Source organism: Oncorhynchus mykiss, chromosome 5, assembly GCF_057628025.1.
Source record: "Oncorhynchus mykiss isolate SJ-2025 chromosome 5, ASM5762802v1, whole genome shotgun sequence".
NCBI classification, from domain to species: Eukaryota; Metazoa; Chordata; class Actinopteri; order Salmoniformes; family Salmonidae; genus Oncorhynchus; species Oncorhynchus mykiss.
This window is the reverse complement of record NC_143026.1, coordinates 65,615,103-65,632,178: the sequence shown is the minus strand read 5'-3', so window position 1 is coordinate 65,632,178 and position 17,076 is coordinate 65,615,103. Positions and strand designations below refer to the sequence as shown.

At 44.9% G+C, this 17,076-nt stretch overlaps 1 protein-coding gene and 1 pseudogene across 5 annotated transcripts; one reads left to right on the top strand and one right to left on the bottom strand.

The window, feature by feature from the left end:
- Window positions 1–94: 94 nt before the first annotated feature.
- sac3d1 (SAC3 domain containing 1) lies at window positions 95–6,433 on the bottom strand. Of its 5 annotated transcripts, none has more exons than XM_090235556.1 (10): window positions 6,328–6,433; window positions 6,001–6,070; window positions 5,814–5,891; window positions 5,485–5,596; window positions 5,304–5,405; window positions 4,588–5,191; window positions 3,791–4,331; window positions 2,987–3,365; window positions 2,615–2,891; window positions 95–904 (listed from the first exon to the last, which is right to left on the bottom strand). In XM_090235556.1, the coding sequence occupies exons 7-10, from the start codon at window positions 3,817–3,819 to the stop codon at window positions 441–443; spliced, it is 1,149 nt and encodes a 382-aa protein (XP_090091682.1). In that variant the 5' UTR covers window positions 3,820–4,331; window positions 4,588–5,191; window positions 5,304–5,405; window positions 5,485–5,596; window positions 5,814–5,891; window positions 6,001–6,070; window positions 6,328–6,433; the 3' UTR covers window positions 95–440. The 5 variants fall into 5 exon arrangements, with proteins under 5 accessions (XP_090091682.1, XP_090091683.1, XP_090091684.1 ...); XM_090235557.1 differs by having other exon boundaries at window positions 3,791–4,852; window positions 5,060–5,191; XM_090235558.1 differs by having other exon boundaries at window positions 5,060–5,191.
- The window catches only part of LOC110522984 (required for excision 1-B domain-containing protein-like), a 24,299-nt pseudogene continuing 12,988 nt past the window's right edge, over window positions 5,766–17,076 (top strand).

Sequence of the window (17,076 nt, the reverse complement as noted above, 5' to 3'; positions counted from 1 at the left end):
TACACCCACTCATACTCAACCACTGCAGCACTCACAAAACGTCAATAGCACTGGCAGAGAAGTAAAAATGCATGAAAGAAAACAGACTAAACTCTTCAAAAAATAAATGCTTTATTTTAAAACCAAAGGCAGCAGAAGTCAAAAACAATTATAGATACAGTATATAAAACATGGTAATTCATGTGGTTCTCTATATGGCATACATTTCTTGTGTGATCGCTGATCTATCATAATCAAATGTTTGATTTGTCCAAAAGGGCAACTTTATAATCACAACATTTTTATGTGTAAATGTAACAGGTGTCGATGTTAAGGGAATATTCACAAATCACTTTAAAACAAGTTTATTTAGAAAACTTTAAAATCTATAAAATCAAGTGCATCTCAGTCTTCTTGGAGCAGGCAGGCCGCAGTTTATCCAATGTCCATGTCTGGTCATATCAAGTGCAGCCATGAATGATGCTACCAACAGTGAGATCCCTCTGCTTCCTGTCCACCAGATCATGAAAGTGTGCACACTGTAGCTTCCCAGCCTCTGGCTCAGTGAAGGAGGTCTTGGAGAAGACCACATAGTCCCCATGGACTTCCACCCCATGGGCCTGGCACAGCTGGTTGGTGAGGGGGACATCCAGGGCCAGGATGTGGGCCAGCTTGTGGAGGGGGAAGCGGCAGTTCTTGCTGCTGTGTCCGTGGCTGTAGATCAGCAGCAGGTCTCTGCGACAGGTCTCTAGGTGCCGGTGCAGGGCACAGCTCTGCAGGAAGTCCAGACTGTGGGCCAATCGGAGGAGTCGTACAGGGTTGCGTTCAATGAAGGCCCGGCTCACTGACAGGGCCAGATGCATGACAGGGGAGGAGCGTATCCGCTCTGGCAGCTCCATGGTGTGCTGTGTGGCACGGCTTGAACCTGGATATATTATACAGGAAATATGAGTCTGTTAAGAAGGAAGACAGTGCACAGTAGATCACCGTGAAGATCAACATGTAGAATTGTCTAGAAATTAATATAAAATAACTGATGATGTTCTGTGGTCAGAGGCGATAGGACGACCACTTGCTGCTTTTCAGTACACTCGGCTGTCAGTTTCTCTGGCGTTTAGTGAAATTACAAGCTTGTAATTCGCAGTAACACCATCATTAATCATATGCAGCTCTTTTACACAATATTGGTCCTTTGGCCATTTCCATTTCCTTCATCTCATATGTACCATTGGTGAACCCAACCCTGTCCTCATAGAGGCTGTGATTCAATTATCTTTAAGAGTCGTGCTCTGTATGTCAGCTATCTGTTTGAAGACAGCAATTTACCATCCATTTTTTGTGTTTTTTTACTCCCAAACTCACAGTGGATGTCTCAGTAAGTGAGAGTAAAATAAACAACAAGCTAGAACCTTCTCAGGTTGTCTTGCATTTATGTGAACACAATGTTGGCTACAATCCAGGGCCCAGAACTTACGAGTATTTAACCATGCATCTTTCTTACAATGGGCCAAGATGCAACGTGTTCCCCAAAACACCACACACAGAGAACAATTGCTAAGTACGTTGTTGGAGCATGTGTTGATACTGATAGGATCGAAAGGGTGTGTTGCTCTCAGATCAGCTTTCTCCATTCAAATCTTTCCTTAACATTATAATTATTTCACAAAACTGATGACAGATCAGCTCCTATAAAGATATTACCACCCATGGCTGCAAATATTGAGGTGGCTTATCACCAATTTGGCCCATCATTGCACCAATGTTAAGCTACACATGAAACATGTTGACAAATTACAGACAGTAGCAAAATAGAACTGATTGAACATTACATTTATTTTAATATGATTGAAATGGGCCAATAGCTTACTGTTCATATTTTTATATGATTGAAATGGGCCAACAGCTTACTGTTCATATTTTAATATGATTGAAATGGGCCAATAGCTTACTGTTCATATTTTTATATGATTGAAATGGGCCAATAGCTTACTGTTCATATTTTTATATGATTGAAATGGGCCAACAGCTTACTGTTCATATTTTAATATGATTGAAATGGGCCAATAGCTTACTGTTCATATTTTTATATGATTGAAATGGGCCAACAGCTTACTGTTCATATTTTAATATGATTTAAATGGGCCAATAGCTTACTGTTCATATTTTTATATGATTTAAATGGGCCAATAGCTTACTGTTCATATTTTTATATGATTGAAATGGGCCAATAGCTTACTGTTCATATTTTAATGCAGTTCTCATTTTTTATTTGATGCATCTTTTTACACATTGCTTGTTTGTATCAACTGCAAAAACAATGTCAACTTTGTGTTTGTAGTCAACTTTGTTCTGAAGTTCTCGGCGTCACAGAGACAAATATGATGTGTGATTCTATGTTTAGCGGAGAACTGTGTATAAAGTGAGGTGCGAGGGCAAAAAAAAAAGCATCTAACGACGCATTTAGCTGTTCGATGAGTGGTCTGTGGCAGGCGTTAGATTATAAGCGTTTAAGTGCAACGTTAATAACGATGGTTTTGGGGAAACAGCTCAGGAATTTACCGACGCTCCTACGAAGGTTCTGGCGACGAACTGAGCTTAAAGATGCATTTGGGAGACTGGGCCCAGGACTACTCACCCAGGTTGTAGAGGAGACCGAGAGCCTGGAACTCCTCCTGGTTGGGGTGCTTTCCACTGGTGTAGCATTCCAGCAGCCAGCTGAGGCTTTCCTGCAGGTGGGTATCATTGATGCGGGGGTCGTAGAGGCGCAGGGGCTCCCCACACAGCCGGTAGGAGGCGTAGATCAGGAAGCGGACTGTCCTCTCCAGCACGGCCACACAGTCAGCACCAGACACCCTCTGGATGATCATATCCTGTCTCACACTGCGCAGCCGGTCAAAGACAAAATCATACACCTAGAAATGCACAGCACAAGAAGAAATGTGTTAATGAAATGTTGCATAAAATAATATGACAAGATAACAGAAGGCATCTAGTGGAGATGACTAGCCTCGGTCCATGGACGCAGTGTGGGGGAGGCAGCGATGTTGTCGACGAGGTAGAACACAGTCTTTAGCAGCACAGCTGGTGGTCGCAGGTCACTAGGTCGAGTGGAGTCCTTCCCTGCTGCAGGTCTAGCATACTCCTTTACCACACCTGAGGGGTCAGCCCTGGGCCAGCGTTCCCGCTCAGTACCCGACAACACCTCAAATCGGTGCAGTAAGTTCTGGGCCTCCCTGTCCTGCAGCTCGCGGATAGGGCACATAGACAGGCAGAAACCCCTGGGGATGGACTCCTGCCTCCTCTCCTCTTGCACTTCTCGCCATACCCCCTGGTTGTGGTGCCTAAAATCCCTTTCCACGGGCTGTCCTCTCCTTCTGGAGTGGGAACTATTGAAGAGACATTTTTGATCAAGCCTCAAAATACTATCACTGAGAAAGAATAGTGGCAAGTGCATAACATTAAATAGGTATAATGGACGCAGCACTAGCGGTCTTTGCAAAAGCATGTTCATAGCGGGAATGGCATAATTTCATCCTTCTAGCAGCTTTACATGCAAGGCTGCCATTCAAAAGAACTAGCACGAAGAAAATGCCAGTCGACTAAGCACTCCCTGAATGTATAGCTAACGTTAGCTAGCTAGGCTGTGTGCTTGCTTGCCAGTGTTAGCTTACTGTACCGCGAATTGATTCTACATAATACTGTGCAATATTATTTTCTTATCCATTTTCTACGATGCTACAGATCATTTACAAATTCATCTTAAAAACGTGGATAAACACTTATATTTAGATCAAACCAAACAAAAACTCACACACGACAGGACGCTCTCTTGTTGTTCATTGGTCAACTGTGACGGCAACAACGTCACTTGCCAGAATGAGCCAATCAGCAACAACGAATTCCACGTTTAGCGTGATGGCTCCTATGTCACATCCGGCGAACGGAACTTTAGCAATAACTAGTAAAATGTATCAATTCAGTAACGGTGCCACAATGTATCCTTGCAGCAATATTATACGGATACAAATGTTTACAATTGAAACACTTCCGAGGTGACGGAAATGTCTTACAATATCAAGTAATTTGAAAAGCACGTAAAATACATTACATATTGAGGTATACAATTTATTATAAAGTTTTACAAAACATTTCCCATGTTCAGTAATTAAACTATGTTAACAAAAACTATAGACTGTACATGCTATACAACGTTCTCCAATGCTGCTTCACTGTTTGGGGCAATTTTTGGTCAAGCCAAGCTCCTCCAAGAACTGCTGAATCTGAACGGTCTGGTGACTGACCAGCGATGACAGCTCCACCAACTCTGAAAGACCCCCGTGAAGAAGGAAATCCTGTGGTCACCAAAACAAAAATAAACCCACTACACATTAATTAATTGTTGATCATGTCTTTGGAAAACGTTACAGTGTCTTGAAGTGACACCATAATGTTAGTGTGTTGACCTGTGTAAACACTTAGCTTATGCGTGCATTCACATAGAGTAAATCAGTCAAAGGGCAAGACTCACTAATAACAAGTTGAAAATTCATAATTGCTTCAAAACACTTTAAAAAAATACCGTCTTAGGTCTCTAATCTATAGTCTTACCCTGAGAGCTGATGTTCTGTGCAGCAGCTATCTGCATGGGTAGGACACATTCAAACACATTAATAGGAAATCATATCCTATGCGTAAGCAAAAAATACATTTTTAACTTTGATGTAGGTTTTTCGCTTCACACCAGTAAAGAAATAATTGAATTACACCAACCCAGAAACATAATTCTGTCCCCCTCAATAAAGAAGTTCTTCACTGGCAGCTCATGACGTGGGTGTCGACTGCGGTGGCAAAAGGCTTGTAATTTCTCTGTGAACTGCTTGACAGCATCAGCCACAGAAAATATAGTGTTGTTTGATTGTTTTACATGTTACAAGCAATTTATCTTTTATAATTCAAATCAATAACCATCCCACAATAATAACACACACAAAACAAAAAGGATAACAACATTTTCAGCTTCACAACTTATTTACATAAATCAAAGATTGTTTAGGATGTATTGAGAGAAATTACCTCTGACCTGTAAATCGAGCTGGTCATCAAGCTGCTTGTTCTTCTCACGGTCTTCCTTCCGTAGCTGCTCCTCTTCCTCCATCACTGATAAAATACACCCCTCCACCCCCACCTCAAATGTCTGGCTATTATTCGCCATCTGAAATCAAACAGAACAGAGTATAAGAAAAAGGTTCATCCTAATGGGTGGAATACCAATAGAACATGTTGTCCAATTTAGAAAAACACTAAATACAACAGTTAGTAGTTACCTTTGCTGTGAGGTAGGCCAACAAGAATATCTGCATCTCTTGGGAGTCTCTTTTCATGTTCATTGTTCCTTTCAGGTTCTACTGCTGGTAAGACTGTATTGTCTGTAGTATAGGTGAGACATGGCATGTTAACTTATTGTTGGTTTGTTATTATCATGATCTGAATAAAAGGACAGTTTACCTTTAAAATGGCAGATACATCAATGTCTGGGCGAAGACAGTGACCATTAAGATTGTGGACTGCAGAATACTTGTTCCAAATTGTGAAGGCTCAAGGACACTGGACATCATTGCTGGAGGATAAAAAGTGTTGTGTTGCAAGTAAGCATATGATCTCAGACACTCGACACTTAACCAACTCCACATGGCCAAAGACATTGGGAAAATAAACAGGTTGCCCATGGTAGATCACAGCCAAACATCTCACTGATCACTGAAAGCACTCACGAGTAGGATTGCAAAATGACTGAGAACCATTTGCGAAAGAGCCCACCCGTGGATAATCCCCACCTGTGGATAATCCCCACCTGGTTAAGGTGGGGCAGGCCTTGGTGGCACGAAGGTGGACTCATTGGTGAGGAAATTGTTCTGTGGAAAAGTACATGGGTGCAATGAATTAAAATTGTGAGAACTCTAACTACTAATAAAAATGTTAAAAAAGAAGAGATCAGCAAATGACATGAACTCATAACACTACCCTGGCGAGAGGTGCCTTTTCAACAGTTCCACTGTTGTTGTTCTCGCTGTTTTCACTCACAGCTTTGGAACTGAAAATAACACAAAAGTTTAAACATGTAGCCTAAGGGTAAATGCAGCTAATAAAAGATGGTGAGATCCACAAGATAGTGACAGCACATAAGTAACCTTACATATCTGTACACATTTTCTTGTAACGTGTCCACGACAACACTGCTAGTTAGCAGCTGATCGCACCATCACAGTTAAATTACATCAATTAGATTCATATTTTGTAAACATACAATTATATTAGCATTATACATGGATGAAGAACATGTGTATCTACCTTTCTGAATCTCCAAGTGTAGGTTTCTGACTTTTAGGAACAGTTGGCGGTTCTTGACGCCATTTTTCTTTCAAGTGAACAGCGTGTACAATAACTTTCATGTCCGGCTTGAAACAAATCCTGTGAAGATGATAGTGATACATTCTTAGCCTGTGTTACAAACCCTGTTTAGCAAATACAATATTGTTTCTTGAAATTCAAAATGTAAAATTTACTTATGAACTTGTTTAGGTTTATCTACAATAAATATAGACCACTATTAACGTTAATTGTATGTAAAATGTTGTAGCCATAGCTATTACATTATTAGAGGAGTTAAGTGTTGTCATTAATGGCAAAGTTCTATTAATTTGAGAATTTACATCAAAAGTAGATTTTTTTTGTATTTTAGCTAATCGTAAGCCTTTTCTTAACCTAATTATCCTAACCTGCAACATGGCTTACCTGCTGTGTAAGTTATCTTTAACCTGCTACTAAAAGTCAATTTTGACAAAAGCTGATCCACTTTTGGACAAAACCGTCATAAACCCACAAGTGGTTAGGGAGAAATCCAAACCAGTCTAACTGAAATTAATGGCAGTAGAGGCATAATCCTGATATTTACGCATGAAAATAAAAGTAAGACGTGATGTATCAGAAATTGTGTAATGTAATTATTGTCAACTAGTGATGGGTCGTTCGCTAACGAGTCGGCTCTAAGAGCCGGCTCTTGTAGGTGAACGTTGGGAGCCGGCTCGCATATCAGAAGAGCCAAATCTATTTATAAAAATATACAAAAATTAATGTATTAATAATCAAAATATTTAAATGAATAGAATTAACTAATTCAAAGAATAACTAATATAAAAAATAATATCGGTCTAAATGCTCAAGCGCACACACATTCGTTCTGACTGTCTACTCAGACTAACAGCCTCACCTGTTGATCCTGTCAATCAGACACGCAGTGTCAACCAATGAACCAAAGATGCGTGAGGGAGGGCCGAGCCAACTCACTCACAGTCACACACTTAGCAGCGAGGAGAGAGAGGAAGGACAGCTGTGAAAACAACAGCTGGAAAATGAGTCGGAAGCACCGTAGCATTTGGATGCATTTTAATAATGTAGACAATGTTAGAGCACAGTGTAGAATTTGCCAAAATAAAATCTCATATAAAGCTGGTTCTACGCACAACCTACACCGGCATATGCTAACTGTGCACCCAACTGTGAAGCTAGCTGTATCTGAGTTTTGAGAAACTAGTGGGCCTGCTAGTGATAGTGGTGGAGCCGGCACCTCCACACTGGAGATGTATCCACTCAGTCAATTAGGCATACTCCGCGACCCACAGCAACGCAGTCTTCTATGGACCAGTTTATGCTAAAGTCTATGTCTGTGGCAAAACAAGGCCAAATTGATATTGGATTGGCTAAAATGATTGCCACCGATTTCCAGCCATTTTCGATCGTGGAGGATAGAGGTTTCAGAAATTATAGCAATAGTCTAAATCCAATGTACACAATTCCAAGCAGGAAAACCCTTTCAAAATCACTTATTCCAGAACTGTACGAGAGCACACAGGCTTCAGTGCGGGAAAGAGTCCAAAAAGCTACTGCAGTTTGTCTTACCATTGACTGCTGGACATCAAGGGTAACCACTTCTTACATGTTGGTTACATGTCACTTCATTTAAGACGTTTCAATGTCTAGCTGTATTCTTGACTGCTTTGAGTTCAGCGACACACACCTCAAAGAACTTGGCAGAGGAACTGTTGAGAGTGGCTAGAGAATGGCAAGTAGATGGAAAAGTATTCTGTTGTGTTAGCGACAATGCAGTTAACATAACCAAAGCCATGAAAATTTAAAAATGGACCCATCATCCATGTCTTTCCCACACAATCAACCTGATTGTAAGAGATGCTCTAAAGGTGATGAAGCCCACTGTGGACAAAGTGAAAGCAGCTGTGGAATACTTCCACAGGAGCAAAGTAGGTGCTGAAAAACTAAAGTCTACACAACGCCAGATAGGGATGCCTGAGCTGAGGCCTAAACAAGACTGCACTACAATGTGGAATTCAACATTTTATATGTTGAAGTGGTTTCTTGAGTCAAAGGATGCATTCATCTCTACTGTCATCTCTATTGTCAATGCACCTGTTGATGCTCTGACCCAGGAAGAATGGGAGGTGGTGGAGGAGGTGTGCAGAGTCCTGGAACCCTTTGAGCAGGTCACAGTGGAGATCAGTGGAGAGAGGTACAGTAAGCAGTTATTACTACATCATTATTTAATCCAGTATTATATATGTATATGATCAGTAGACAAAACATGAACCTGAACTAATAAGTTACTGTTCTCTCTTTTCAGCTATGTGACAGCCTCAAAAATGATACTCCTGTGTAAGGGTCTGCAGCGAATCACAGCCAGCCGCCAGAGAGAAGCAAATGTAACCACAGGACATGTGACAGAGTTGATGGACACCCTATGTTCATCAATGGACAGAAAGTTCCACAGAATGGAATATAATCACGTGCTATCAGAAACCGCTGCACTTGACCCCAGGTTTAAGAAGTTAGCCTTCTGTGATGCCAGAGCGATTGATGAGGCTCTTCAAATAATAACCTCAGCAGCAGGGAGGGATAGCCCCAGCAGTCAGCTGGCTCAGGCACCAGGGCAAAAGGACGAAGAGGGAGCAGATGGAGCAGAAGCACCAGCAGTAGTGCCACAAACGTCTGCTGTTTGGATGCTGTTTGATGAGAGAGCACCTTGGGATGCAGCCCGAAGGAATCCCTCAGCAGATGCCATAATGGAGATCCGATCCTATTTGGAGGAGCCACTCCTTCAAAGATCTGCAGATCCTCTGAGCTGGTGGAAGAACAAGGCCCCTGTCTACCCACAGCTTACTAAAGTCATGACAGGGAGACTCTACATAGTGGCCACATCTGTTCCCTCTGAGAGGGTCTTCTCGAAAACGGGACAAATAATTACTGAGAGAAGAAACCGCATCAGCCCCTCGAAAGTGAGGCAGCTTGCATTTCTGAATGCAAATCTCACATAAAAGCAAAATATGGTCAGCATTGCTGTGTGCTGCTGGTTATAACATGGCAGTAAAGAAGAGAGAGAAAAGAGGGACCAGTTTAATGTTTTAAGTGGGATGCTGCAGTTTTGCACATTGTTATTTATTTTTCTTTGATAAAGTGCAATATTCTATTATGCTGTTCAGATTGTATTCGTTTTGAATGGTTACATTTATATGCACTTTGTTTATGTACATTAAAAAGTTGTACTTTAAATGCAAATGTTTAATATCATTCTTTTTCATTACAAAAAAATGCATTGTAAATAGATTGTAGTTAAGGTAGAGTATGATTTAATTTAATCATTTATTTAGAATTGTTTTAACACCAATCATTCTCGCAAACTGTTTGACTTGAAAAAATACATAACATATTTTTTTAAAGAGCCGTTTGGGAGCCAAAAGAGCCGGCTCTTTTTGGTGAGCTGAGCCGAACGAGCCGGCTCACTGAAAAGATCCAGAATGCCCATCACTATGTCAACTTTGAATATGTCAAATAACACTATTTGACGCATCAAATAAGCTTGTTGACCAATCAGGACTTGAATATGACTGCACCTCACGTAATAATTGAACACGTTCATACATTTTTTACGTAGTCATTAAACATTGATTACACTATCACTCGTATTTCATGTCACAACGATTCATGATCATGCCGCTGCCGCAAGAGCGCAGACACACTTTCCCTTGCTCTGGACAGTGCTGGTCATAAAAAAGCTAGCTAGCTGATTTTATTTTTTATTTAACCTTTATTTAACTAGGCAAGTCATTGGATGCATGATGGATGGATGCAAACAATTTGCGGTTCGCCTTAAAAAAAAAGTCCATTGTTGAAAGTGATGTAAATTAAAACAAAAGGTGGAATTGTGCCATAATGGAATAGATCATGCTAAACATGTTTGGAATGTTATATAAATGTAACAAAATACAATAATTGGTTAATTTGACAAAATATGTTAATCACACTGGATCTATTAGACTATAGAATTTCATTGGGGGCATACTTATTTCACTGTACAGCCTTACCTATGGAGTGTGGATCAATGACATGGGGTACCAGTCTGCTCAGTGACACCCAGAGAACATTAGGGTCGTAAGTCTTATTGCTGGACTCTGAAACCACTGTGAATTGAGCAACATTTATTGTACCAGTTAACCTACGATGTGAATTGAACACTATTCCAGAGGAAAAACAATACGATGTGGATGTTTTGGAGCCTGATAACTCTGAGGAGGACTTTGGGAGAAAAGCACTTTATCGCTCCACATTCTAACCTCGTTTAACATTATCTAGTCTAAACATGGCAGGATTCCACCAATTGTAACCTTCTGCATCACTTTCAAAGAGGGACTTTTATTTTGAAGGCAAAACGATGACTAAATGACTACTGACCAGTAGTACTCACGTCTGCAGCCATGAAGTGCTTTGAAAGGCTAATCATGGCTCACATCAACACCATTATCCCAGAAACCCTAGACCCACTCCAATTTGCATACCGGCCCAACAGATCCACAGATGACACAATCTCTATTGCACTCAACACTGCCCTTTCCTACCTGGACAAAAGGAACACCTATGTCAGAATGCTATTCATAGACTACAGCTAGGTGTTCAAGACCATAGTGCCCTCAAAGCTCATCACTAAACTAAGGATCCTGGAACTGAACACCTCCCTCTGCAACTGGATCCTGGACTTCCTGACGGACCGCCGCCAGGTGGTATGGGTAGGTAACAATACACTCGTCACGCTGATCCTCAACATTGGGCCCCTCTGGGGTGTACGCTCAGTCCCCTCCTGTACTCCCTGTTCACTCATGATTGCATGGCCAGGCACGAATCCAACACCATCATCAAGTTTGCCAATGACACAACAGTGGTAGGCCTGATCACCAACAACGATGAGACAGCCTATAGGGAGGTCAGAGAGCTGGCCGTGTGGTGCGAGGACAACCTCTCCCTCAACGTGATCAAGACAAAGGAGATGATTGTGAAGGCTGTAGTGGAGCAGGTTGAGAGCTTCAAGTTCCTTGGTGTCCACATCACCAACAAACTATCATGGTCCAAACACACTAAGAAAGTCGTGAAGAGGGCAAGACAAAGCCTATTCCCCTCATTAGACTGAAAAGATTTGGCATGGGTCCTCAGATTCTCAAAAGGTTCTACAGCTGCACCATCAAGATGATCCTGACTGCTTGCATCACTTACTGGTATTGTTACGGTGAGTGAATGAGGACCCAAAAGTGAACTAACTTAAACAGAGCTTCTTTAATAACCAAACGTAGGTAGGCTCAGATAGACCGGCAGATTCCGACAGGACAGGACAAGGTTACAGCAAACAGGACGATAGTCTGGTTCAGGCATGAAACACAACAAACAAGAATCCGACAAGGACAGGAACAAAAACAGAGAGAGATATAGGGACCTAATCAGAGGGAAAAAGGGAACAGGTGGGAAACGGGGTGAATGGGTAGTTAGGAGGAGACAAGGCACAGCTGGGGGAAAGAGGGGGAGAAAAGGTAACCTAACAACGACCAGCAGAGGGAGACAGGGTGAAGGGAAAGGACAGGAACACACAACATGACAATACATGACAGTACCCCCCCACTCACCGAGCGCCTCCTGGCGCACTCGAGGAGGAAACCTGGCGGCAACGGAGGAAATCCTCGATCAGCGCACGGTCCAGCACGTCCCGAGAGGGAACCCAACTCCTCTCCTCAGGACCGTACCCCTCCCAATCAACAAGGTACTGGTGACCACGGCCCCGAGGACGCATGTCCAAAATCCTGCGGACCCTGTAGATGGGTGCGCCCTCGACAAGGATGGGGGGGGGGGGGGAAGACGAGCGGGGGCGCGAAGAACGGGCTTAATACAGGAGACATGGAAGACCGGGTGGACGCGACGAAGGTATCGCGGAAGAAGAAGTCGAACTGCGACAGGATTAATGACCCGAGAAATACGGAACGGACCAATGAACCGCGGGGTCAACTTGCGAGAAGCCGTCTTAAGGGGAAGGTTCTGAGTGGAGAGCCAAACTCTCTGACCGCGACAATATCTAGGACTCTTAGTTCTACGCTTATTAGCAGCCCTCACAGTCTGCGTCCTATAACGGCAAAGTGCAGACCTGACCCTCTTCCAGGTGCGCTCGCAACGTTGGACAAAAGCCTGAGCGGAGGGGACGCTGGACTCGGCGAACTGAGATGAGAACAGCGGAGGCTGGTACCCGAGGCTACTCTGAAAAGGAGATAGCCCGGTCGCAGACGAAGGAAGCGAGTTGTGGGCGTATTCTGCCCAGGGGAGCTGTTCTGACCAAGACGCAGGGTTGCGAAAAGAAAGACTGCGTAAGATGCGACCAATAGTCTGATTGGCCCGTTCTGCTTGACCGTTAGACTGGGGGTGAAAGCCGGAAGAGAGACTGACGGAAGCCCCAATCAAACGGCAAAACTCCCTCCAAAATTGAGACGTGAATTGCGGACCTCTGTCCGAAACGACGTCTGACGGAAGGCCATGAATTCTGAAAACATTCTCGATGATGATTTGTGCCGTCTCTTTAGCAGAAGGAAGCTTAGCAAGGGGAATGAAATGAGCCGCCTTAGAGAACCTATCGACAACCGTAAGAATAACAGTCTTCCCCGCTGACGAAGGCAGTCCGGTGACAAAATCTAAGGCGATGTGAGACCACGGTCGAGAGGGAATGGGAAGCGGCCTGAGACGGCCGGCAGGAGGGGAGTTACCGGACTTAGTCTGCGCGCAGACCGAACAAGCAGCCACGAAACGACGCGTGTCATGCTCCCGGGTGGGCCACCAAAAACGCTGGCGAATGGAAGCAAGCGTACCCCGAACGCCAGGGTGGCCGGCTAACTTGGCAGAGTGAGCCCACTGAAGAACGGCCAGACGAGTAGGAACGGGAACGAAAAGAAGGTTCCTAGGACAAGCGCGCGGCGACGGAGTGTGAGTGAGCGCTTGCTTTACCTGCCTCTCAATTCCCCAGACAGTCAACCCGACAACACGCCCCTCAGGGAGAATCCCCTCGGGGTCAGTGGAGGCTACTGAAGAACTGAAGAGACGAGATAAAGCATCAGGCTTGGTGTTCTTAGAGCCCGGACGATAAGAAATCACGAACTCGAAACGAGCGAAAAACAGTGCCCAACGCGCCTGACGCGCATTAAGTCGTTTGGCAGAACGGATGTACTCAAGGTTCCTATGGTCAGTCCAAACGACAAAAGGAACGGTCGCCCCCTCCAACCACTGTCGCCATTCGCCTAGGGCTAACCGGATGGCGAGCAGTTCGCGGTTTCCCACATCATAGTTACGTTCCGACGGGGACAGGCGATGAGAAAAATACGCGCATGGGTGGACCTTGTCGTCAGAGAGGGAGCGCTGAGAAAGAATGGCTCCCACGCCCACCTCTGACGCGTCAACCTCGACAACGAACTGTCTAGAGACATCAGGTGTAACAAGGATAGGAGCGGATGTAAAACGATTCTTGAGGAGATCAAAAGCTCCCTGGGCGGAAACGGACCACTTAAAGCACGTCTTGACAGAAGTAAGGGCTGTGAGAGGAGCTGCCACCTGACCGAAATTACGGATGAAACGACGATAGAAGTTCGCGAAGCCGAGAAAGCGCTGCAGCTCGACGCGTGACTTAGGGGCGGGCCAATCAATGACAGCTTGGACCTTAGCGGGATCCATCTTAATGCCTTCAGCGGAAATAACAGAACCGAGAAATGTGACGGAGGAGGCATGAAAAGTGCACTTCTCAGCCTTCACAAAAAGACAATTCTCTAAAAGGCGCTGGAGGACACGTCGAACGTGCTGAAGATGAATCTGGAGTGACGGTGAAAAAATCAGGATATCGTCAAGGTAAACGAAAACAAAGATGTTCAGCATGTCTCTCAGGACATCATTGACTAATGCCTGAAAGACAGCTGGAGCGTTAGCGAGGCCGAAAGGAAGAACCCGGTATTCAAAGTGCCCTAACGGAGTGTTAAACGCCGTCTTCCACTCGTCCCCCTCCCTGATGCGCACGAGATGGTAAGCGTTACGAAGGTCCAACTTAGTGAAAAACCTGGCTCCCTGCAGGATCTCGAAGGCTGAGGACATAAGAGGAAGCGGATAACGATTCTTAACTGTTATGTCATTCAGCCCTCGATAATCTATGCAGGGGCGCAGAGACCCGTCCTTCTTCTTGACAAAAAAAAACCCCGCTCCGGCGGGAGAGGAGGAGGGGACTATGGTACCGGCGTCAAGAGCTACAGACAAATAATCCTCGAGAGCCTTACGTTCGGGAGCCGACAGAGAGTATAGTCTACCCCGGGGGGGAGTGGTTCCCGGAAGGAGATCAATACTACAATCATACGACCGGTGTGGAGGAAGAGAGGTGGCCCTGGACCGACTGAACACCGTGCGCAGATCGTGATATTCCTCCGGCACCCCTGTCAAATCACCAGGCTCCTCCTGTGAAGAAGAGACAGAGGAAACAGGAGGGATAGCAGACATTAAACATTTCACATGACAAGAGACGTTCCAGGAGAGGATAGAATTACTAGACCAATTAATGGAAGGATTATGACAAACTAGCCAGGGATGGCCCAAAACAACAGGTGTAAAAGGTGAACGAAAAATCAAAAAAGAAATGGTTTCGCTATGATTACCAGAAACAGTGAGGGTTAAAGGTAGCGTCTCACGCTGAATCCTGGGGAGAGGACTACCATCCAGGGCGAACAAGGCCGTGGACTCCCTTAACTGTCTGAGAGGAATGTCATGTTCCCGAGCCCAGGTCTCGTCCATAAAACAGCCCTCGGCCCCAGAGTCTATTAAGGCACTGCAGGAAGCTGACGAACCGGTCCAGCGTAGATGGACCGACAAGGTAGTGCAGGATCTTGAAGGAGAGACAGGAGTAGTAGCGCTCACCAGTAGCCCTCCGCTTACTGATGAGCTCTGGCTTTTACTGGACATGAAGTGACAAAATGGCCAGCAGAACCGCAATAGAGACAGAGGCGGTTGGTGATTCTCCGTTCCCTCTCCTTAGTCGAGATGCGGATACCTCCCAGCTGCATAGGCTCAGCTCCCGAGCCGGCAGAGGAAGATGGTAGTGATGCGGAGAGGGGGGCAACGGAGAACGCGAGCTCCTTTCCACGAGCTCGGTGACGAAGATCAACCCGTCGCTCAATGCGAATAGCGAGTTCAATCAAGGAATCCACGCTGGAAGGAACCTCCCGGGAGAGAATCTCATCCTTTACCTCTGCGCGGAGACCCTCCAGAAGACGAGCGAGCAAAGCCGGCTCGTTCCAGCCACTGGAGGCAGCAAGAGTGCGAAACTCAATAGAGTAGTCAGTTATGGATCGATTGCCTTGACATAGGGAAGACAGGGCCCTGGAAGCCTCCTCCCCAAAAACAGATCGATCAAAAACCCGTATCATCTCCTCCTTAAAGTCCTGATACTGGTTAGTACACTCAGCCCTTGCCTCCCAGATTGCCGTGCCCCACTCACGAGCCCGTCCAGTAAGGAGAGATATGACGTAGGCGACACGAGCAGTGCTCCTGGCGTAAGTGTTGGGCTGGAGAGAAAACACAATATCACACTGGGTGAGGAACGAGCGGCATTCAGTGGGCTCCCCAGAGTAACACGGCGGGTTATTGATTCTGGGCTCCGGAGATTCGAAAGCCCTGGAAGTGGCCGGTGGATCGAGGCGGAGATGGTGAACCTGTTCTGTGAGGTTGGAGACTTGGGTGGCCAGGGTCTCAACGGCATGTCGAGCAGCAGACAATTCCTGCTCGTGTCTGCCTAGCATCGCTCCCTGGACCTCGACGGCTGAGTGGAGAGGATCCGAAGTCGCTGGGTCCATTCTTGGTCGGATTCTTCTGTTACGGTGAGTGAATGAGGACCCAAAAGCGAACTAACTTAAACAGAGCTTCTTTAATAACCAAACGTAGGTAGGCTCAGATAGACCGGCAGATTCCGACAGGACAGGACAAGGTTACAGCAAACAGGACGATAGTCTGGTTCAGGCATGAAACACAACAAACAAGAATCCGACAAGGACAGGAACAAAAACAGAGAGAGATATAGGGACCTAATCAGAGGGAAAAAGGGAACAGGTGGGAAACGGGGTGAATGGGTAGTTAGGAGGAGACAAGGCACAGCTGGGGGAAAGAGGGGGAGAAAAGGTAACCTAACAACGACCAGCAGAGGGAGACAGGGTGAAGGGAAAGGACAGGAACACACAACATGACAATACATGACAGGTATGGCAATTGCTCGGCCTCTAACCGCAAGGCACTACAGAGGGTAGTGCGTACGGCCCAGGGAGGCATCAAAGGAAGGTCCTAAAAATGGTTAAAAACTCCAACCACCCTAGTCATAGACTGTTCTCTCTGCTACCGCACTGCAAGCGGTACCTGAGTGCCAAGTCTAGTTCCAAAAGGCTTCTTAACAGCTTCTACCCCCAAGCCATAAAAACAGCTAATCAAAAGGCTACCTAGACCCCTCTTTTACGCTGTGGCTACTCTGTTTATTATCTATACATTGTCACTGTAACTCTACCTACATGTACCTATTACTTCAACTAACCGGTGCCCCCCGCACATTGACTCTGTATCGGTACCCCCCCCCCACTATTTAATTATTGTTACTTTTATTACTATTACTATTCTTTACTTATCTATACTTAACTTTTTTTTCCTTAACACTTC

Bases quoted from the DNA above. Each gene is read 5' to 3' on its own strand.
- sac3d1 (XM_090235553.1), bottom strand. From the start codon at position 3,490: ATGAACATGCTTTTGCAAAGACCGCTAGTGCTGCGTCCATTATACCTA. The intron at 2,892-2,986 runs GCTAGTCATCTC...GTGCATTTCTAG, and splicing joins CACTGCGTCCATGGACCGAG to GTGTATGATTTTGTCTTTGA. The intron at 905-2,614 runs GTGAGTAGTCCT...TAATATATCCAG, and splicing joins CGGTCTCCTCTACAACCTGG to GTTCAAGCCGTGCCACACAG.